General features: G+C 50.0%; 1 protein-coding gene across 2 annotated transcripts in view; it reads right to left on the reverse strand.

Moving 5' to 3' along the window:
* Positions 1–22570, reverse strand: part of IQGAP3 (IQ motif containing GTPase activating protein 3) — a 41988-nt gene that overhangs the window by 7277 nt on the left and 12141 nt on the right. For both annotated transcript variants that reach the window (XM_049880791.1, XM_049880792.1), the window contains exons 11-28: positions 22322–22409; positions 19711–19874; positions 17972–18129; positions 16156–16277; positions 15891–16054; positions 14135–14225; positions 13156–13323; positions 12920–13059; positions 12657–12827; positions 9572–9655; positions 9338–9409; positions 9171–9240; positions 4773–4981; positions 3909–4061; positions 3468–3631; positions 2907–3131; positions 2036–2176; positions 300–384 (exon numbers count right to left, since the gene is read on the reverse strand). In XM_049880791.1, the coding sequence (XP_049736748.1) occupies positions 300–384; positions 2036–2176; positions 2907–3131; positions 3468–3631; positions 3909–4061; positions 4773–4981; positions 9171–9240; positions 9338–9409; positions 9572–9655; positions 12657–12827; positions 12920–13059; positions 13156–13323; positions 14135–14225; positions 15891–16054; positions 16156–16277; positions 17972–18129; positions 19711–19874; positions 22322–22409 (2469 nt within the window). The remainder of the gene's footprint in view (positions 1–299; positions 385–2035; positions 2177–2906; positions 3132–3467; positions 3632–3908; positions 4062–4772; positions 4982–9170; positions 9241–9337; positions 9410–9571; positions 9656–12656; positions 12828–12919; positions 13060–13155; positions 13324–14134; positions 14226–15890; positions 16055–16155; positions 16278–17971; positions 18130–19710; positions 19875–22321; positions 22410–22570) is intronic.

Below are 22570 nucleotides of genomic sequence, written 5' to 3' on the forward strand. Positions count from 1 at the left end.
CTGGCAACTTGCTCAAGGTCACACAGCAAACTTGAGCAAGAGCTGGAACTAGAACCCAGATATCCAGAAAAGTCCAGTGTTGTCCACTCTATTAGCTCATGTCCCAGGTGCCCTTCCAGCTGCCACCTGAGGCCCTGCTGGTGAGCCAGGGCCTGTTTACAGGTAGAGAACATCTTCCTTGTTGGATTTTTACAGCATAGTGCTTTCTGTCCTTTTGTCTCAGTCTCGGGGGAGGGGGTCACAGTTACCAGCAGGATAAAGGAGGGTTTGGGAGGTGGGGGAGGGGGGATGACACTTGCCTTATAGATCTCGCTCTCTGTGGCATAAGGGAACTTCTCTGCCAGAGTTGTCTTCAGGACTTTGGCCACATATCGCATCCCGTACCTGGGGACAAAGCAACAGGTGCACTGTGGCTCTGTCCATCTCTTTCTACCAGGGCTCGGCGCAGGAGTGCCTGCCTGCCTCTCCTTCCCAGGCTCAGCCACACAGAGTGGAGCTCAAGCAGTGTCCCTCCACTCTCCATAGCCAGGTACCTGCTGCCTTCCTCCAAACCTCTTTGGCCTTGTCCCTTCCCCCAGCTTTTGTCAGTACCCAGGACCAAGGCCCTGTTATCCACTAAGTTCTCACACAGCCCACGACCTAGCCTGAGAGCCTCTGGCCCCCTCAGTATTCCATGCAGAACATTCCAGATCCCATATCCATCCTTTCTTCCCCCTCAGAGGCTCTTTAACTTATACTTCGGGTATCTGACACACACAGCCAAAACCCTCTCCCAGGACAGCCCAGGAGGCTCCGAGACTGCCAGCCTTGTTGGCTATTACATGGCACCTGTGATCTGGGCTAGATGCAGGACCCAAAACAAGGAACTGAGAGTAGAAGCTGTAGGCTCCTGTCCTGACCCCACCACTAGCCAGAGATATCACCCTCAGCTATTCTTTTCCCCTTTGTAAGTTTGTTTCCTGCTCTGGAAAATGGGAATGATGGTTCTTGCCCTCATCTCACAGGGTTTTTGTGAGGATCAAGTGAAATGAGGTCTGTGAAAGTAATGTACAATGGTGGAGTGCTATTCACATGTGCCAGACCTTATTATTACTATTCCTATTATAGATTTGCCACCTACAAATTTAATTAAACTCATTTAAAAGTTATTTCCACCTCCTAGGGTACCAGAGACAGAAGTTTACAGCTTGTGGCGTGCTTTCCTTTATTTGGCCTAGGGCACCCTTCTCTGAACTCTGATTGAATCCTTACTCCAGTTCTCTGAGTTTGGAGCGCTGATCATGAATTCTGTGGGCTCCTCTCTCCAGCACCCCTGCCCTGCCCCATGCAGCACTGAGTACCAGGAATGCCGGCTGGCTGAAAGATGGATATAGATGATGTCCGCCTCACCACATTTTCACTAATTTGCTTTTCAAAAGCCATTTGTTGATTGAAATTTAAGAATGTCAGTTCATACTCAACCTTAAAAGTAGTGGTCAGAGACCTGGTGCCACTTATGGGTGATATGATCTTGGGCAAATCATTTAGCCTATGATCTTCAGTTTCCTAATCTGTAAAATGGGGATAAGACTGTCTATATCTCTGGGTTATGACACTAAAATAATAATCTAGTGATAATAATAGCTAACAAAATAGCATTTATTACGTGCCGATTTTACCACATTTAACCCTTACAGCATGCCTATGAAAGGAGATAACTACAAAGTGCTTTACCAGTTTGAAGAACTTTTCTTTTTTATTTTGTGGACTGAAGAGTCCTATTTTTTCCTCATCTACTTTCAGACAATAACATGTCCCGTTAGGTTCCCTTCCCTGGCTCCTGTGACATCCTGACGAGCTACACAGACCTGCATGCCGTTGTTGCCAGCTCAGCTCTCCAGGAGGGGCTTCCAGCACCCTCTGCACAGTCCCTCTGAGCACTCCCAGCTCTGTTTCCCTCCTGCCCCCCTCCCTTCACTGCTGCTCTGCTCTCCCCATCTCAGCCTGGCCCTCTTGAGAACTCCTGCCTGGGCCGGGGAGGGGCTGTTCCACCTACGGAATTTGGTCTACAGAGGAGATGATGGCCATAAGAAACTTTTCAGTCATGGCGAGGAGGTTGCGGGTAGAGATGTCCAGTCGTCTCTGGACCTCGGGGTGGCTCAAGGCCTGCTCTGGGGTGACATCATAGGGGAGGTGGCTGTGGGCAGAGAGACAAGACATCAACCAGAGCCCTCTCCCGTAGCCTTCTTTCCAAGACCCCATTCCTTAAACTCTCCATCCAACAACAGGATCTCACATAAACATGCCAAGGGCAGCCCAGCCTGCTAAAGGGGATCAGACCAGAATAAGGGAAAGGACTCTGAGAGGACAGGAAAGATGAGGGTGGAAGGTGAAGAAGAGCTGGAGAACCCACAGGGAAGTGGAAGGGAGTAGGAAGGAACAGACAACCTGGAAATCTGTTGAAGACCCCTAAGGGGAACTGGGAGGAAACCAGGGTGCTGCTCTGCATCTCGTCTTGGCGGATGGAGCAGGAGGGAAGCTGAGCCCTACCCGAGTATCCAGTCCTATCCAGAGCAGCCACCAGCACAGCCTGCTCTCCTCAGCAGCTCCACTTCCCTAGTACCTGCTCACCTGAGTAATTCCCCTACTCTCATTTGCAGGCACTAGCACAGCAATCAGTACATTTGCATATTCATCTGTGCTCATTCTATGTTAAGCTCACCAGGTCTGAAGTTATCTCCAACAGTTCCATGTTAATCACCAGAGGGGATCTAAAAGGCTATCTTATTTACTCCTTAGGGCTGGTGTCATATTTGCATAAATCAGCATGCTCATTTATATGCTACCTTCAAAGTACACCGAGCTTCCCCAGTGAGGGGAAGAATAAACTGATCAAAGAGAGCTCTCCATCTGCCCTGTCTGCTCACCTGCGCTGCCCTGTCTGGGCCTCCGTCTGGTTGACCCAGCTCTTGTAGAGGTGGACAGGGTCTGTGTGGACACTGAGCGTCTTGTCCTCTAGCACGTCCTGGATAACCTTGCCTAGGATCTCTCGCAGGGCACTCTGTCCCCGTCCGTTTCGGTAGAATCTCACCACCAGCCTCACCACCGTTGGGTTGCCTGTCACCACATCCTGGGGCTGCTCCACCTTTGACCTGTGGTTCAGGAGGTCATTGAAGCTGGTCTCCTGCCTCCAGGTAGGACAACCAGTTGGATTGCCTTTTTGAGACACTGGCTCTTAGAAGCTTGCTCTGGTGTCTCCCGTCTTAAGGAATGCCCTGATGTCTCCATCTCATCCTTTGGGCTAACAAGGCGGCCCATATCCTCCCATTCTGTCATCCCAGGAGGTATCTTACAGGGTCTCCATAGGAGGTAGGGAAAAGAGGTCTTCCAATTTCATTTCCACCCTCAAACCTCAATAAATTGTCGTTGTGTGAAGGAGCGAACATTGTCATCTCTTAACCCGTTCTCTTCCTATGTGGAAAACCTACCTGATTTCCTCCTGGAGTGCTGTCTTGAACAGCTGCAGCAGGAGATAGGCCTCTCGGCAGTTGGAGGCATAGTTGTACAGAGTGAAAATCACTGACTCCATGAACTTGGTGGTTTTGTTCTGTGGCATCTGAAAGATGAGCTTGGCTAGATAGATGGGTTGAGTCTGCAAGCAATGGTAAGTCGGGAATGATCGATAATGCAACTTAAGGACTGGTGATCAGACAAAGAAAGGCTTTCCTGATGGAAACTTGGAATGAAGAAAGCACTGCCACCTTTTCTCAGGGTACTGGAAACATTCCAGACAAACAGGGAAGGAGGTAGCCTTTTTCCCTTGGGATGAGGCATTAGGATTGTGGGGAAGGACACCTTGCCTACAAGCAAAGGCACAGACCCAGACCCTCAGGGAATAGTGGAGACTACTTCCAAAGTCCTCTGCTCACCTGGAGCAGGTAGAAGAGATGCTGGTATGCTTCTAGTTTATGCCGTTTCTCTTTGCTCAGCGACTTTAATCCCTTCTGCTTGTCCAGAACCATCATATCCGACAGCTGTTCCTTATTCTTCTTGGTCAGCTTCTTGCAGTGGGAGACCACCTCCTACAGGGGTGGGGGAGCAGGTGATACAACCAACCCAGGCCAGCACAGAGCACAGAACATACGGTCTAGACTCAGTGCCCTGGGAAGACAGGGCTTTCTGCTGTTCAAGGAATAGGCACGAGATGGGGGAAATTAAATGGTTCTGGTGTGAGGATGGGCCCTGCTACTGCCCTGAGAGTCCATCGGGCACCTCTGCTGTCACGGGGGTGAGTCCCCAAAGAGAACTGGGCTGTCAGACTGAAGCATCGTGTCTGTTGGTTTTTACTATTATTTCTCATTAGGCTATTGTACAAATCTGATGTGGGGCTATCACGACATCACCACTGTCCCATCACTGCAAATTTGTATGGTAACTGACAGTTTAAGGAACTTTCCTATATATGTCTGCATTTGGCCTGGTGGGCTAGGCACTCTCATTATTCCCACTTTACTAACGAGGAAACAGACTCAGAGGTTAAAGGACCAACCCACAGTCCCTCTCATCACTAGGAATTAGCAGAGTCAGTCACTCCAGTTCTGTGTCCAGTGCTGTTTCTGCTATATCACATGCCCCCAACAAATGGCTTACTAGAAGGGCAGAGGGCCACTGGAACAAGGACCTGAGACAACTGCTAAAATCTACACATCTTTCAAAGGCTTGATTAGTGACCAGGGAATGGCCAGCATCACCTCTCTGGAGGCAGCTAGATGTGGGGGAGGGTGGGTCCTCACCTGCAGGGTGATCCGGTTCTTTACCAGCAGGCCAATTTTGATGTCCATGAGATTGAGGTCCTGCTCAAGCTGCTGATTGGACCGGATCTTCCTGACCACCTCTTCCTGGAGCTTCAGCAGCTCTGCTTCAGCCAAGAAGTCCTGCTGGCTTTGATTCAAGAGGTGGGCAAATCTCCGAACCACACTGAGAGGGGGGTGGGGTGCGTGGACTGGGAGAAGAGAGGAGGCATCAGAATCAGACATGCCCTCATCAGGGGCCTCCTCGCCAGCTACCTGCTCCAGAGGTAACCCACCCTCAATCCCCATTCTGCTTGAGCAAGAAGCTGCAGCCCTCTTCTAACTGATTCTGCTCGCCATTGGAGGGCAGCGGGCAGCCTCCCAGTCAGTCCTGTCCCAGACCTCCTTATCTTATAAATGGGTGTGGCTGAAGAGCTATTCTTCCCCTGCCTCTGGATTCAACCCCAGTCTGGTCCTATCCCAGAAGTCTCTCACACCAAAGCCAGGGCCCAACCTCTTTCTGATGAACCCCCAGGCCTCCCTATTTTACCTCAATTTACTCCCTACTCCTGTTGGGCCAACCTGCTTCTCATCCTTCATCCTAAACTCACTTCTGCCATGTGAAACTCCACTCAGTCCTGCCTGTCCCTCACACAACCCTCCTGCCAGGAATGACTGTACCAGGCGGGAGTATGGGTAGAAGAGTTCCTTTTATAATATAACAGCGTTCAGAGCTAGATGGTGATCCTCCTTGCCTGTGGAATTGTTATATAAGCAAAGAGAAGCCTCTGAGCTAAGCTACAGAGGATGATAACAATAAAACTGACACATATAATATTTACTTTTACAGGCCAGACACCATTCTAAATGCTTTGCATAATCAAAACTGCCCTGTGAAATCAGTACACTGTAACCTTCCCACCTTATTGATGAGATCACCGAGGCTCAGAGAGGTTAACTAACTTGCCCTGATTTACACACAAACAAAAAGCCAAACCCATTGCATTCTAGTCGATTCCAACTCATAGTGACCCTACTGGACAGAGTAGAACTGCCCCATAGGGTTTCCAAGGAGTGGCTGATGGATTTGAACTGCCGACCTTTTGGTTAGCAGCTGTAGCTCGCCATAGCTCACCATAGTTCTTAACCACTGCACCACCACAGTAATAAATGAAGGAGGTCGATTTGAAAAAACAATAAAACCAGGCCCTGTCTCTCTTGTTGTAGCCGCCATCCCACCATCGAGTCAATTCTGACTCATGGCGACCCCACACTTGCAGAGTAGAACTGCCTCTAGCATTTCAGCTAGTAGTTGAGTGTTTAACCACTTGTCCCTCCCAGGAACTCCTAGGCCCTGCCCCTAAGGGTCCCCAGTCCAGTCAGGAAATTAGACAAATAAATCACAACTCAGTATAGTGTGATTGGTGCTTTGAGGGGAGTCCCTGGGCAGCGCAAGTAGCTAAGCCCTGAACTACTAACTGAAAGGTTGGTAGTTCAAACCTAGCCAGAGGCACATTGGAAGACAGGTTGGTGATCTGCTTTCAAAAGCTCACAGCCTTGAAAACTCCATGGAGTGCAGTTCTACTCTGCATGCATGGGGTCACCACGAGTCGGACTCAACTCGGTGACAACTTACAACAGTGCCTTGAGAGAGGCGAACATGAGGATCTTTTGGAAAACAAAAGGAGGCTACCTAATCCCACCAGAGGACTGAAGGCTTCCCGTAGGAGGTAAGGCCCAACCTGATGTCTGTGAAAAGGAGGTGAGAGTGAATGTGGGCTGTTTTGGGAACCACCGAAAGTCTAGCATGTCTGGAGCACAGTGCAGAGGACACAAGTGGTAATGGCAGGGTATGGGGGGGATGTTGGAGGTACAGGGACAGGATGGATCACAGAGAGCCTTGGAAGCCGTGGTTAGGAGACTGGACCTCGTTCTCAGGGCAATGAGGAGCCACTGTTTTAAGTACGAGAATGACATGATCACGCGTACAGGTTTAATGGATTAATCTCGCTACAGTATAGAGGACAGATCTTTGAGGTGTGAAGGATGGCAGAACCTAAGACAACTGATAGCACCTTGGATTTGATGAGATACAGCACGTTAACTCATTTAATCCCTAAAATAACATAGGTACTACCATTACTCCCATTTTACAGACGAGAAAATGGAGGCAATGATAGAGTTAAGTGACTTCCTAGGGCCACACAACTAGTAAATGGTGGAGCTCTGAGTGGAGCCTGGGGACCTAAAGAAGCCGGGAGACTTTAAGGGAAGGGGCCAAGAGCAGTCTGAAAAGACCTTTTCAAGGCTTTAAGTGACTTCCCAGCATATGCAAGGGAATATGGGGCAGGAAGATAAGAATTCCCTCAAATTCTAAAAAACTATTGTGGTGCGATGTACAGCTTTTATGGGGCCTTTCTCGCCCGCGGTCTTGTAACTCCCACCCAAGTGATTGAGTACCCACCCGTTGCCGTAGGACTGTGCAAATGGGGTAATTGTGTCTCACCGAGGGGATTGGTCAGTTTTGCCATCCTGCTGGGCTTGAAATGAGCCATCCCAGAGGCAAGAAGGAAGATCCTACCATCACCGAGGAAGGAAAACCAAGAGTGGAGCAAGTCCTTTGGACTTGGGATCCCTGCACTGAGGAGCTCCTGGAACCACGAGACCCAGGGAGTGACAGAGAGCTGTAACACTGAAGATGGCCAGAAGTGGTGGCAGGAGGGACCAGCAGGCAGGAGACACTGGCAGGCGATGGCGCAGTGGGCTTATGGGCCCACGGAGTAAGAAAGCTGAGTGCCTTGGGGCAGGAGGCTTACTGGCAGAGTGGGGTGCCTCAGGGTATTTATCAGCAGAGCTAAAAGAAAGAGCTTTGTAACACTTGCCTGAGCTGGGGCAGAGGTCAAGGGGCCAGCTAAAAGAACCTGTCCTGACGAAAGAACTGTATCCTGAGCATTCCTGAACCTGAATTATAACCTGTCACTGCCCTAATAAATCCCATCATCTTGAGTATCGTCTGTACTGAGTTCTGTGTGGCCATTGCAATGAATTATCAAACCCAGCAGAGAAGTGGAGAGTGCTGTGGGAGGGGCGGTTGGTGCCAGAATTGGCAAAGATGGAGGAGAGGAGGCACGTCTGACCTCTGCCTGATAGGAACCAACCTTGGGCTGTTGATCATGATTCTCCTCCCTTATGAAGTTAGAGGAGGTCAGACACCCCCACCGTGCCATTTTTACACTATAAACTGAAGAGAAGAAAAAGAAGATAAAGGATGACTGGAACAGTGTGATTAACACAACAACAGCAAGAGAAAAAATAGAAAGGGCTTGGCTGGGAAGAGGTGAGAAGGAGGGAGAGAAGCTAGCTGCCCAGAAGCAGGTGGGCCTGAGTGTCCAGGGCCAGAGAAGGGGCAGACAGCGCTCCTGTGGGCAGAGCAGGGGGAAGAGAGACTGAGTAGGTGCAGGAGATGACACCTGAACAGTATTTTCAACCTGAAGCCAGAGTGTAGCCTCAGGCCCAGAAAGGAAAGAGGTCTCCTTCTTCAGGAACGCAGGAGCTGCAGGCAAACGTGGAAATGAACCAACTTGTTAACTTCACAAAAAGGAAAGGGACCCTCAAGGGTTGGACTTCTGGACTTTAAGGGCAGGGGCCAAGAGCAGTCTGAAAAGACCTTTTCAAGGCTTTGAGTGACTTCCCAGCATATGCAAGGGAATATGGAGCAGGAAGACAAGAATTCCCTCAAGGGCTTCTCCCCGAATTCCCCAGCACTGCAGGAAGGGCTCTCAGCATGCCTCCCCTGGCTTTGTGTGTGCTGGACCACAGAGGTCAGGAACTGAAAGAGTCATTGGCCAGGGCAGAGGAGAAAGTAGAAGGTTGGAGCTCTAGGTAGATAAGAAAGAGCCTTTTCTTTTTCCTCTGGTGGTTGCAACAGAAAAAACACAGCACAAGCCTGGCACAGGAAGACCTGGTTAGAGGAATATTCTCAGTGATGACGCTCTCTGTTCCTGAAGTGGGCAAAGGGCTTTTGTTACAAGCCCTGTTCCACATTCCTGTACAGACAACTTGGTACCCCATTCCCTTACCTGTTGTGCAGCCCCAGGAGGAATATCTAGACATGCTTGGCCCTGGGTGATTCCTGTCTCTCTTTTCAAACTAGAAGATCCCCAAAGGCACATCTCCTCAAGAATACTTAAGATTGGGGATACCAGCTGTTGATGAAAGAAAGGGGCTCAACAAGGCCAGACAACTTCTCCAAGGTCCCAATTTGTAAGCTTTGGGTGGTGGGGTTGGGAGGGTGGTGTGACCTGCCGTAGGCTGACTGTTGAAAGAATGAGATTTGCAGAGACAGCGGAGGAAATCCAGCCAGCTTACTCACACATGCAGAGGGTAGACTAGTCAGCTCACCTAACATCCTGTAGTCATCCCGGGCTCTCCTAGCTCGGAAAAATGCCTGGATCTTCACAACAGAGTTAACCTGCCATGAACACAGATGGGAAAAGTCACAGTCCCAGGCTGCCCTTGCTCTGGCATCATGGGTAAAGATGGGTATGGGGGAGCAAGGTAACACTCACATTCTTCCGGAAGTAGTGCAGACGCCTCCGGTATCGCCTCCGAGCTGCCCACATCCGGGCCCAAGCCTGGATCTGGGAGGAGACATAATGCCTCAGAGCTCTGGGCTCAAGGGCCCATCCCTCAGACCCAGGCCCATTCAGCCAACTCCAGAGGACACAAGGAGGTGAAAGAACTAAGAAATTGTTTTCAAAGATCCTTCAAGAGAGATGGGGACCCGACCATGATCTAATTACCTTGATCACGGCCTCCACATTTGCTTTTAAATATTGCAACCGCTCCAAGTAAATCTTCCGCTGCCTGCGACCCCGCCAATGAGCCTGCACATCAGGAAAGGAAAAGGGGTAACCCTAGTTGGTCCCCTTAGCCCAAGAGTCTTTCAGGGGAAAGCCTTGTCCAAGGCTCTGGGCGGTGGCGGGGGGGCAGGGGAGGAGGCAAGCAGTGGAGGAGGGGAGATTGTCTCTGGTCTCAAAGAACTTCCAACTCCATGGGGAAGACCATATGTCTGTGCCCTCTGCCACATGCCCTGGTCCCAGCACACACCCACACCCACACACCCACCCCCACATACCGGAAAATGAAACACACATACCCACACCCATTGACACCTCCTCACACAGAAACATAAAATGCAGGCTTAAAAGATATTAGTAATAAAGCATACACCTACTTGCCAACTTTATCCCCCCAAAATACATTCATACACCCATATACAGACCACCCACACGCCATCATACACTCCACTCTCCCTCACACGCAGGGTGGTTACAGAGCAGTCTGGTAAGGTACACGATTTCATGGATGGAGAATGTGTACAAGCATAGAGTTGTGTGCCCAACTCTGCCAACGGCCATCTGGACAGCAGGTTGCTATCGCTCCCATAACTCACACTTCACTACACCATCCAGCTCCTGAGACCAGTTCTAGGCAAATCTCCCCTCCAAGGCCCCCAATAACTCAGATGTCAGTCTGATGGCTTCTCCCCCTGACTGGCCTGCTGCAAAGGGTCCAGCTGGCCATTTCCTCCATAAATCATGGCCTCGTTGGTCTCTAAAACACAAATTTCACGGCCCCCTTCTGTTTTAGTCTCCTTCCTAGAAGTCTCGTCCCTCTCATTCCAAGCTTGTGTGAGATTAATTTTCCTAAAACACCACTTGGACTATAACTCTCTAGCCCCAATGTATCCAGAAGTTTCTGACCTCCCACTCCCCATCTGACTTTTCCAATGGCACCCTACCTTCTTAAAGATTCTAGCCACAGCAGATTATTGCACTTTCTTCTAAATGTGCCTTATGCTTTTCTGCCCCTGAACCTCTGTTTATGCCCACCCCTGGGTCCCAGCTCTATTTCTACCCGCTGAAATTCTTCCTGTCTAGGGCCCCTGTCAAACATTTCCCAGGTGCTCAGGCCCTGGGGGATACTCTACCATGGACAATCAAGTATCCCCTTTCACCTGATTGTCCTCCCAGCCCTTCTCTAAAGTCAGTTCTCCTGGCCAGGCTTTCCCCTAAGGTGTACACTGACCAGTCTCTTGGGACAAAATGTAAAAGAGGCAGCTTGGCACCATGACACCAGCTGTCCATCTTAGAGCCTAGGCTCTAATGCTAGGGAGTACCATTTCTAGGCAGAGGGGTCTCCTCTCTGCTCCTACCTCCTATCTACCTCCACGTGGCTCCTCTTTCAAGAGGAGGGCTCCCATCTGGATTGGTCAGAATTCAGGACCCTGAGTGGGGTTGCACCCAGGGTCACAGCTTTCAGAAGAAATTAAAAACTAGAACACCCAAGTGGGCTCATTTCTGACTCTTACTCCACCATAGCTGGGGGGCAAGTGGTCTGAGGCTTTGGGCCACCACTCCCTTTGTCTTCCAGGACACAGGTCAAAGTCAACACAGCTCTCACTTTAGTAGAGAATGCTCCCTGATGCCACCTCCTCTACTACTGCTGGTGTGACTTTTCATCTCCTTAGAATTAGTGTGAAATTCTAATCTGTGCTAAGGAAAGAGGAATCCTATGATCCAGGGCACTAAATGCAGATTGTATTTAGTGCAATTGAGTTCTGGGACCAATGTCCCAAAATTTACCATCTCAGAATGGTAACCACCAGTGGAGCACTTGCCAGACTAAGTGCTACATGTAATTTTCCTACTTAATCCTCATGAGTGCCATCATTACAAATGAGGAAACTAAGTGTTGTAGAGGGCTTAAGTAAGGTCATATGGCCCAGAAGTGGTAGAACCAGGAGACAAATTCCAGCCTCTGATTCTGAAGCCTGAGCTCTCAATTACCACCCCACATGCCCTAGACCATAATTGAGAGCCATTTTTCCAGTTTCATTCTGCACATCCATTTCCCTTGGGGTCCTCTGGTGTTGTCCTCGTGTCCCTACTATCCAACATCTAACATCAACTGTGGTCCAGTTCCTGCAAGGAGAGAGACATGATCACTCACTGTGTGTTTCATGCCCAGCTCCCAGCCTTGCCCAGTGTAAGTGGAATGCTTTGCAGATACTAGCCATTCAAAGATGCTTGTTAAATAACATATCTGTACATTGCTGTCACCTCCACGAGGCCCTCCAGATCACATCTACCTGGGGAGGTCTCCGTTTGCTCAACTCCCATCATTTCTGGCTTGTACAGTGCCCCTGGCTCTCTTCCCAGTTGGCCTCATGTCCCAGTTAGTTGAGGGTAGGTCTTAGAGGCTACAGTGGACCATCCATACATTGGAAGAATAAAAATAGAAAGGACTGACTGGAGAGGAAAGAGAGAAGATGCTTCTTTTCCTAAGGGTATTCTGCCCCTTTTCTGTTTAACCCCTACCACCTCTTTACTACTCTTCTTCGAGTCAGGAAGTCCTCCCTGGTATCTAGATTTAACCCCTCTTACTAAATCTTATTTCACTCTTCTCTTGGGGAAGCTAAACAGCAGGTCTCCATACTCAGTAGATGATGATGGTAGCTAGCTAGCACTTATCTACCTCCCAGACACTGTTCCAAACACTTCACAGATGTTATTTTATTTGATCATCATAGCAATCATATAAGGTGAATGCTATCATTCTCCCTATTTTGCAGATAAGGAAATTGAAGGCTAGTTGAGGAGACTCAGGTAGAGAGAGAGCAAGTAACTTGTCAAGGTCACACAGCTAATATGAGGTAGAATTGGGATTCAAACCCAGGTAGTCTGGCTCCAGAATCAATGCTCTTTAACGACTACTCTTCAGAAACCAAAACATCATTATGACTCCACTCAGCACAAAGGCAGTAAACTCCTAGAGCTCAGATAAATCCAGGCCCTGAAGACTAATAAAGCCAGAGCCTGACACCTGGATCTTGACGATTGCTGGGAGCCAGGTCCTCAGAAAGTGAGAATGCTCAGCAAACTTCTGCCGAACCAGGAAGCCACGGAGGCGAGCCTGGAGCTGGATGACAAAGCCGATGTTGGCCTTCCAGAGCTGCTGGCGGTCGTGGGCAGCAGTGACCTTGGTGACAGCTGACTGTAGAGGCAGGAGACAGGCTGGTAGGTGGGAGTCTCTCCTACAAGGAATTCCCCATCCATGACCCTCTCCCTTGTAAGGGCCCTGCCAACCTGGATCTCCTCCCGAGTCAGGTGGGAGGTATTGAGATGACAACCTGGGGGTCGCTCCCAGGTCCCCTGGAAGGTCCGCAGATGGAAGTAGTAGGCAGTGCCATCCTTCATGTTATGTTGAACCCAGAAAGCTGTGTCCCCTAAGCAGAAGCCAAGGTAAGCCGGGAAGATTCAATAAGGAGGCAAGAAGTGATCAGGGCAGGCAGAGGAGGGAAGGGTCAAGAGAGGGCCATTACCTGGGCGCTGCTTCTTTGCCATGGCACCTTCCAGGGCTCGCTGGTAGCCATCAACACAGTCAGGAACCACCCCTCGGAGGCCTATGTTGGGGTTCCTTAACACCCGCTCTGTCTGGGCTGCCTTGCCTTCCTTGATGGCCTGATTGATGGCGGCCACGCCAAGAGCCACTGACAGGGGCATCAGGAGAGAGAAGTCAGTGCTGCCCTTTGAGTACAGCCCACAGGCCCTGTGCTATACATGGGGAGGGTTCAGGGGAAGAGGACACAAAAACCCCCACTGATGGAAGAGACAGTCTACATCCCAGGCTGGACGCAGACAGATGAAAAGAAGCACGCAGCTATGCTTGGAGGAAAAGATAGCAGGGAAGGAAGGGTTCCTGGAGGAAGGCGGTGTGGTGCTTCGTAAAGGAAAATCACCTTGTACAGAAGGCAAGATATGGGCAGAGACCCTCAGGACGCCTTTCTTAGGAGGAGCAGAGTCCAAGAAGTGGGGGTAGTTGATACAAGACCTGCCTTCAGTCACTCACAGACAGACGGATGGACAGAAGGACTCCAGACACTGAGAACTAGCAACATCAGCACCCCACACCAAAATACCAGTGTCTAGCTGCACTGATCCCACCTATTTTTCCTCAGACTCCTGCCAACACCTCTTCTCCCACCCTTAAGACTAAACATCCTCTAGCCAGAGCCACTACCTCATCTTACATGCTCACAGTGCAAGGGACAGTGCCCACAGGAAGGCATGGAAGGCAGAGGGTGGACTACGGGCACTCAACTCCTGAGAATTTCCTACCCAGTTGACTGCTGAGAAAGCCCCCCACGGTCTAAGCGGCCACCTTCCTGTTCTGATTCTGGTCTGCCTCCCCCCAGCGGTTGCAAGGGAGGGGGAGGTGACGGGGAGGCTTCCTGATTATTTGGGCTCCTGGTGAGCCCACATCTTCTCCTTGCCCTCACACGTCCTGCCTGGCTCATTTACTTCTGTGAGCTGTGTTTGTGTCCTCATTGGCTCTGACCACTTCCTGGCGAATCTCCTCCAGCCATAGCACAGCTCCAGGATCCCCTGTCACCTGGAAATCAAGAGAGATGGGAAAAGATGAGCCTCCAGGCTGGCCCCCCAGGCTCCCAGCCTAGCTGCCCTAGGGACTAAAACTGCAGGCAGACATTGGGGGCAGTAGGGGCAGTGATCCTCACTCCGCTCTTCTCACTCCTGCACAGACAAGCCTGTGGCTCCCTTGGACTGCTGCCAGGCTCTTAAGGCTCTACCTTTTCCTACCCTGCCCTCGGGCTGTCCCAAGCATCAACTCAGCTTGATCACAGCACCCCGGAACCCACATGGGCTCTGTACAGTGTCTTGACCCCTCAGTATCTACCACCCTCTCAATCCCCTGCCCCTGTGCCTCAGCTATGTCCAGGGATAGCCCACATCACAGCCTCCACCCACCCACCACCACTCTCCATCCCCTAGGCTCCAATTCACACCTTCTCAGGCCAATTCCGACACTGACCTTCACCTTCTCCTTCCCATTCCTACTCCTCTACCACACAAGAAAGTGGGAAGATTACAGGAGACCACAGGTCAAGTAAGACTGATGAGACTAGCTCTCTCGCATTTGTCTCACACGACCCTAGACTCTACCCCCTCCCAACTCTCCTCATTAATAATAGACCTTTTTTTAAAACAATAATTATATTCACAATGTTGTGCAATCATTACCACTATTAGTTTCCAAAACGTTTTCTTCACCCCAAACAGAAACTCTATACCCATTCAACATTAACGCTCCGTTCCCCTCTTCCCCCAGTCCATGATAATCACTAATCTACTTTCTGTCTCTAAGCATTTGCCTACTCTAGATATATTTCATGTAAGTGGGATCATAAAATATTTGCCCTTTTGTGTCTGACTTCTTTCCCTTAGCATAACGTTTTCAAGGTTCATCCATGTCGTAGAATAACAGACTTTTTAAAATTAACATTTTATTGAGCCCTGACTGTGTGCTGGAGTCTCTCAGTGATGCAAACAGTTAACGCATTCGGCTGCTAACCAAGAGGTTGCTGGTTCAAGTCCACCCAGAGGCACCTCAGAGAAAGGCTTGGCAATCTACTTCTGAAAAATCAACCATTGAAAATCCTATGGAGCTTGTCTCACAATTGTGAGACAAGTTTGTAGGTGAGGAAATTGAGGCACAGGGGGTTAAGTCAGGCTGCCAGCAAGTAGCGAAGCCAAGATCAAACTCCAGTAGTCTGGTTCCAGAGTCCTGGCCCTCAACTATTCTCTTGACTCCCACATACTCAGGGCTTTATAGGCCAGACTCTGCCACATTTTCAACTCATTTGATTTTTACCCCTATTCAGGGAGGCAGGTAGGACCAGGGTACATAGTATTTTACAGCTGGTAGAACACAGAGACATCAGGGGTTTGCTCAAGGTCACATGGTCAGTAAGTGGCACAGCACAAAATCCAGTCCTGGTTCTCTGGCTCCAGGTCCAGTGCTCCTCCCAGACACAAGGCCCCCACTGGCAACTAGAGCCCAGGCCAATTCAATTGTCTGTCTTGGCCTCTCAGCCCTGGTGACGGAGGCCATCTTCCCCCATCAGATGGCGACCCCTCTGGGCCTCACCCCAGGAAGGGATGGTGTCCATCAGATTGGCAGGGTTCACTGGGCACAGGGCTCTGCCCACAGGGATGTTCTGCCTGCTCTGGTGACCAACCCCGTCAGCCCGAACCTCACCTGGGCCTTCTGCCTTTTGGCTGCCACGAGGAGGAGATGATACCGAGGGGCAATAGGGAGGCTCACGTCCTCCAAGCCAGCCGCAGGAAGCAGCAGGGCAGTTAGGGTCTTCTCAGGGCTGCCATGGTCCAGAGCCTCATTGATGAGGCTGACTGCGAGGACCTCTGGTAAAGAGATCTAGGTGAGCAGGGTTCCACACACTTGTGGCTAAGAGACAGGGCTGCCATGTGGAGCTGTCTTTCCCCCAGCCCAGGACTCCACTCACGATCAGTCTCTTCCTGGACCTGGGCGTTGACCTGGCTCAAGGTGGCCTGCAGGTCATTCCAGCTCAGAAAGACCCCATCCATTCCACGGACCTGTCGCAGCTTCACCAGGGCATCAAAGTAACTGGTAGTAGGGTAAGGAGAGGGAGGTGAGTAGCATGTACATCGTCAGCCAGGGGACAGGGGAAGCATTTGGAATATCTTCCTCACTTGGCCTTGAGGACACCACATTTTCTTGGTTCTCCTCTCCCTCTAAGCCTCCTCTGCTGGTTCCTCCCTGACCTCTAAACACAGGAGCATCCCAAGGCTCAGTCTTCAAATCTCTTCTCTCTCCACACTCTCATTCTAGGTGATCTCAACTAATCTATGGCATTAAGTTCCATATTTTAAGGACTCCTAAAACTTCCCCTCCAGTCCATTCACATATCCCAGCTGCCTCCTCAGTATCTCCACATGAACGTCTAATACGCGCCTCACACCTAACTTCACACATCTGAACCCAATTCCCTCCACCCAACTTGTGTCTCCCAGTCTTTCCCATCTCAGTAAATATTAGCTCTACCCTCTCAGGCCAAAAATCTGGGAGTCATACCCAGTTTCACTTTCTCTCCCATCCCACATCCACTGCAAAACCAGATCCTGTCAGCTTTGCTTACAAAACACATCTAAAATCTGAATTTTTTACACCACCTCCACTGCTACCACCCTAGACAAAGCCCCATCATCTCCTGCCTGATTACTCAACCCAAGTCTCCCTGCTTCTCCCCTTGTCCCTGTAGAGTCAATTCTCAGCACAGCAGTCAGCGAGATCCTGTGAAAAGTAGGTCAGATCATCTCCCTCTTTGCTCAAACCCTCCCATGGCTTCTTTCCTCGCTCAGAGTATAAGCCAGAGGCCAACACGGGCTGGGTCTGCCACTCCAACTTCCTCTCCTTCTATTTTCCCTTCTGCATGCCACCGCCCTGGCCTCCTTGGGTTCTTTGAACGCACCAAGCATGCTTCTTTCTCAGGGCCTCTGTCCCCAGATAGCCTCATGGCAACCATTTATGGCCTTTAGGTCTCTCTCAAGATGACCTCCTTACCAAAGAGGCCTTCTATAACCACACTATATAAAACAGAAAAAACATCCCTACGTGTCCCCGACCTTTTTCCCCTTGGTCCTGCTTCATTTTTCTTCATAGCTCATCTCTTTTAATCATCTGATATATTTGTTTTCTGTCTGTCTCCCTCTATTAGCATGTAAGTTCGATGAGAGCAGGGACTTTGTTTTGTTCACTGCTATTTCCTAGCAAGGGTGGTGAGACTTCATCTCGCATACTTGGGACATGTTATCAGGAGGGACCAGTCCCTGGAGAAGGACATCATGCTTGGTAAAGTAGAGGGTAAGTGAAAAAGAGGAAGACCCTCAACGAGATGGATTGACATAGTGGCTGCGACAATAGGCTCAAACATGGCAACGATTGTGAGGATGGTGCAGGACCAGGCAGTGTTTTGTTCTGGTGTTCATAGGATCACAATGAGTCAGAACTGACTCATGGCACCTAACAACAACAGAATAGTATCTGACACGTGGTGGGTACTCAGACATTAGCTATGGAAGAATGAAATAATGGAGGAAACAGAGATGACTGTGGACCTACCCACTCCTTGAAAGAAGCACAGGACAAGGAACTGGGAGGCCAACAGGTGGGCCTGGGCTCAGGAACGGAGGATGCAGAGTACTAGTCTCCAAGTAGAAGAGCTCTGAATCTTGGTTACAACCCTTCCAGCCAGCCCCCCACAGCTGCCATCCCCAAACATGTGGTTAAACCTTTCTCACCGCTGAGCATTGTCTCCTTCCACCTCGGCCAGACCTGTGGCAGGGTTCACCAGGCTGCTCCAGAAGCCACCGGCATCCCTGGCCTCCAAGGCCTGGTTAATCAGGACCACAGCTGAGAGCATCTCCACAGCCACAAAGAGCTCCTCCTGGCTAAGCTCCTACAATGCAGGGGAGGGATGATTCCCAAGTGGGCTGGTGAAGGGTTTGGGGGCCTACACTCCATCCTGACCCCAAGACTCTTGTATATCTCCACGTCTCCATCCCAAAATCCCAATGGTCTGGTTCAGTCACTAAAAAATAATCATACTTAACTGTTGAGAACACTATGTGCTCAGTGTATAAGTACTTCACACACATTATCCCTTAATTTTCATAACAAGCCAATGAGGTATGGGCTAGTAATATCCACTTCACAGATGAGGAAACAAGAGGCTCCGTGAGCCCATAGTCAAGTAATGTGAACCGTGTAGCCAGGATTTAAACCTAGCTGCCTGATTGCAGAGCCCACACTCAACCAATGAGTTCTGCTGTCTCCCTTCTCATCCCTCCTACATGTTAGGAACAGCACTAGGGCCCTGGGCCTGCAGAGACGAATGTAAAGTGGCCATCCCCACACTGCACACCCAACAGGCCCTGGCCCCACTGCCCTGCCCATTTTCTCCTTCTCAAACGTCTGCTTATGCTGTTCCCTCTGTCCGGAGCATCCCGCCTGTCCTCCTTGTAGAAAACAGAATGTTGCTAGTAATAACCACAATAGCTAAAACTTACACGACACTTACTCTGCACCCAGCTCTCTTCTCAGCACGTATGTTAACTTATTTAATCCTTACAACACTCCTATGACATAAATATATTAGTGTCCCCATTTTATATGTGAAGAAATTGAGGGGCAGAGAAGGTAAATAACTTGCCCAAGGTCACATAGCTAGGAAGTAGTAGAGCTGGATTTGAACTCAGGCAGTCTGGCTTCTGGCTCTAATATCCACAACCTTAGTCACAATGCTTCACCTCTCAGTACTTACTCTGTGCTTCCTTGTACTGTAGTTATTGATATGTTGACACTCTGCTCTTCCTAAGTGTCATGCCTCTGTCCAGGTTGTGCCTGGAGTAGACCCTCTGTAAGTGCCTGCTGTGGGTGTGATTCTCTATTCCATTCTCTTCTCTTCCAGGAAGCCTTCCCAGACTTATCCCCAGCTCTGCTCCCTCCGTTTCTCGGGTCTGAAGCCTTCTTCTACCTAGATCACCTATTCCTCCCTCACCATGCCTGCCTGGATCCTTGAGTGTATTCCAAGTCCTCCAACAGACTAGGCACCCTCTGAGGGAGGGCCCTCTTACCCCACTGTAAGAGAGGCTCTAGGGACTGAAGCGACCTTGGACAGCTGCGTGGTTAAATGCATGGGCTTCAAGAACATTCAGCTTTGTAGTCCCTCCCAGCACTGCCAGTGACAGCTGTGTTGGGCAAATTGCTTAACCTTTAGATCTCAGTTTCCTCATCTCTAAAATGGAAATAATACTTATCTTTTAAGGCTCTTTTAGGACTAAACGAGGTAGTGTATGTAAAGCAGCGCTTAATCAAGGGTATTGGCTATTATAATACATTCAGGAAAGAATGAACGGTAGCCCTCCCTGCTCCTGCCAGTGTCTGAGGCTGCCCTCAGAGGGTGCTCTGGACTGACTTCCCCGATCCCTCCAGCTTGCTGGGGATCCTGAGAGCTGGATCGCTCATTCCTGGGGCTTACCCCCTGCTGCTGTCGCTGGAGTACTGCCAGCTCCTGCTGGTACAGAGCCGAGGCAAAAGGGTACACTGGAGGCAGCTGGGCTTCAGGGCACAACAGTTCCTTCACAGTGTCAGCTGCCGCTCCCCTCTGGATGGCGCTATTGATCCGCCGCACAGCCCGGAGCACTGCAGGGGAAGAGGGGAGGCTGCACTGGCCGGGCACTCAGTGCTAGCTCTCCTCTCCTAGCCAGCTTCTTTGAGGGAAACGGCTTTGTAAATGCTCTTAAAAACCCTCCTGCTAGTCCAGGATGGGTTTCTAAATATCCAGGAGGAAAAGAGGCTGAGCCACTTTAAGAAGGGGCTGTGTAAGACCAGATTTGCCAAGTCTAGAAGCTGAGTAGCTCAGCATGTATCACAGAGGGCTGTCCTGGCAGCGATGAGCTCCCCAGGTGGTGAGCACAAGACTGACAGATGGCTAAGAGTGCAACTAAGGTGAGGTTAGTCAAGGGACTCCAGGGACCAAATCTTGATGGCAGCACAGAGGAATAAGGAAGTAGCTCCAAGGTGGAGCTATTTGGCTTGCAAAGGGAGGGAGTGGCTATGATGAATCAAAGTAGTTTCAGTTTTCAAACACTGGGGCTTATGAAAGGCCAAGCAGATACGGGCATCAGTGTCAAAGAGCGCACCATCTACTAAGGAGAAATGTTGTTGGGTGCCATTGAGTTGATTTCGACTCATAATGACCCCATGTGACAGAGTAGAGCTGCCCCATAGGGTTTTCTAGGGTGTAAACTTTATGGGAGCAGATCACCAGGCCTTTCCCCCGAAGAGCTGCTGGGTGGTTTCAACCTTTCAATTAGCAGGCAAGCGCTTAACCGTTGTGCCACTTGGGCTCTTTAGTAGGGAGAAATAAGGATATAAAAATCCAACAGTGCGCTGTAAAATATGGGCAATGCTATGTTAGAGGTACTCCCCTCCCCAACATGTTTGGCAGTGTAGGGGAAGAGGGATTCTGGCTGGGAGAGAGCAGAAGACTTCACCGAGCAGGAAGTGCTTGAAGCAGGCTTTGGAAGATGTTTTTACCCGCTTTCAACAAGCGACAATGTGGAAGAAATAGAATCCAGAGGAGCAGAGGCTTGGAGATGGGAAAGGCTGGGGACCAGTCAAAGAACAGGTTGTCTGGCTTGGCTGGGTGGCATATGAATAAGAGGGATGGGGAAGAACTCTGTAAAGGCTTATCTGCCAGGCCAAGGAGATAGGACTAATCAAAAAAAAAAGAAAACCCATTGCGGTCAAGTTGATTCTAAATCTAATTCAAAGTGACCCTATAGGACAGAGTAGAACTGCCCCATAGGGTTTCCTAGGCTGTAATCTTTGTGGGAGCAGATTGCCAGGTCTTTTCTCCCATGGGTTTGAACTGCTGACCTTTCGCTACCAGCCGAACACTTAACCATTGCACCACCAGGGCTCCTTTAGTTATATATACCAACCCCAAGAAACCAACTCACTGCTGTCAAGTCTATTCCAACTCATAGTGACCCTACAGGACAGAGCAAAACTATTCCCATAAAGTTTCCAAGGCTGTAATCTAGGAGAGCAGACTGCCACATCTTTCTCCCACACAGCAGCTGGTAGTTCAAATTGCCAACCTTCTGTTTAGCAGCCGAGCACTTAACCACTGTGCCACCAAGGCTCCTAATAGAACTAAATCAAAAACAAAAATCAAACCCGTTGCCAACAAGTCATTTCTGACTCATAGCAACCCTATAGGACGGAGTAGAACTGCCCTATAGGGTTTCCAAGGAGTGGTTGGTAGATTCGAACTGCTGACATTTTCATTGGCAGCCGAGCCCTTAACCACTGTACCACCAGGGCCCTGATAGAACTAAAGTTTAGTGAAGATGTTCCACAGAGGAGATCAGATCAGATCTGTGCTTCAAGGAGATTACTCTGGCAATAACAGGCAGGAATGAACAGAGCTGATAAGGCTGGCAGCTAGGCAGGAGGGCCTGGGGGCTATGGTAAAATGGCCTCTGAAAGTTCTGCTAGACAAAAGTAAATGGTTCCTGAGCAACCTCAAAACCTGACAGAAAGTCGAGGCTGAGTCAAGCAGTTGTAACAGGTCTAGTGTCTACAGGCTAGTGCCTTGTGCCTCAGCACCATTTCTCTTCCCACTTGCTAAAAGAGATTAACCCCTAAAAAAAGGGGGATAATGACTGACTGACCATTCTTTTACTCATATTTACATATAATGTTCTTAAAGGAAACTGAGTTGGATTCTGAGTTTCTCTCTCACCTGGGAAATCACTACATATCAGTAGCCAAAGGAACTCAAGCAAGTTGAAACTGTCAAAATTACGGGCAAGTGCCTGGAAGGAAACTGTTTGCCCCTAGAAGGTCCAGCCCATTGCAGTACTGACACGTCATTGACTCTAAGGCTGTAATGAACTTACCTATAGTGTCCCCCAGGCAGCCAGAAGAGGGCAGACTATGTGAGGGGAGATGTCCCTTGCCAGGCTGGGAACCGGGCAACGGTATGCACTGGCCAACGCAGAAGGTGGCACAGGGATAAGATGCTCTTCCAAGAGCCAGTGATAAACCCAGGCCAGGCTTCAGGCCTGGGGATGACTTACTGGCTTGTTCCTGGTCACCCTTCATGTTGGCTGCAGCCACACCAGCCTGGACCTCCTCCTTTTCCAAAAGCTCCACCAGGCCCAGCTCCTAGAGGAGGGAAAAAAAGAGATGCCTAAAAGGGAGTCCTCCCAGGGCCATGGACATGCTCCAGGAGCCACCAGCATGAGCTCCCACCCTTAATCCTAACTCTCCCCTTTAGGCAGACTAACCTGGCCCACCCACCCCTATTAACCCATCTCTGACCTCTG

The sequence above is a fragment of the Elephas maximus genome, chromosome 3 (assembly GCF_024166365.1).
Source record: "Elephas maximus indicus isolate mEleMax1 chromosome 3, mEleMax1 primary haplotype, whole genome shotgun sequence".
Taxonomy (NCBI): Eukaryota; Metazoa; Chordata; class Mammalia; order Proboscidea; family Elephantidae; genus Elephas; species Elephas maximus.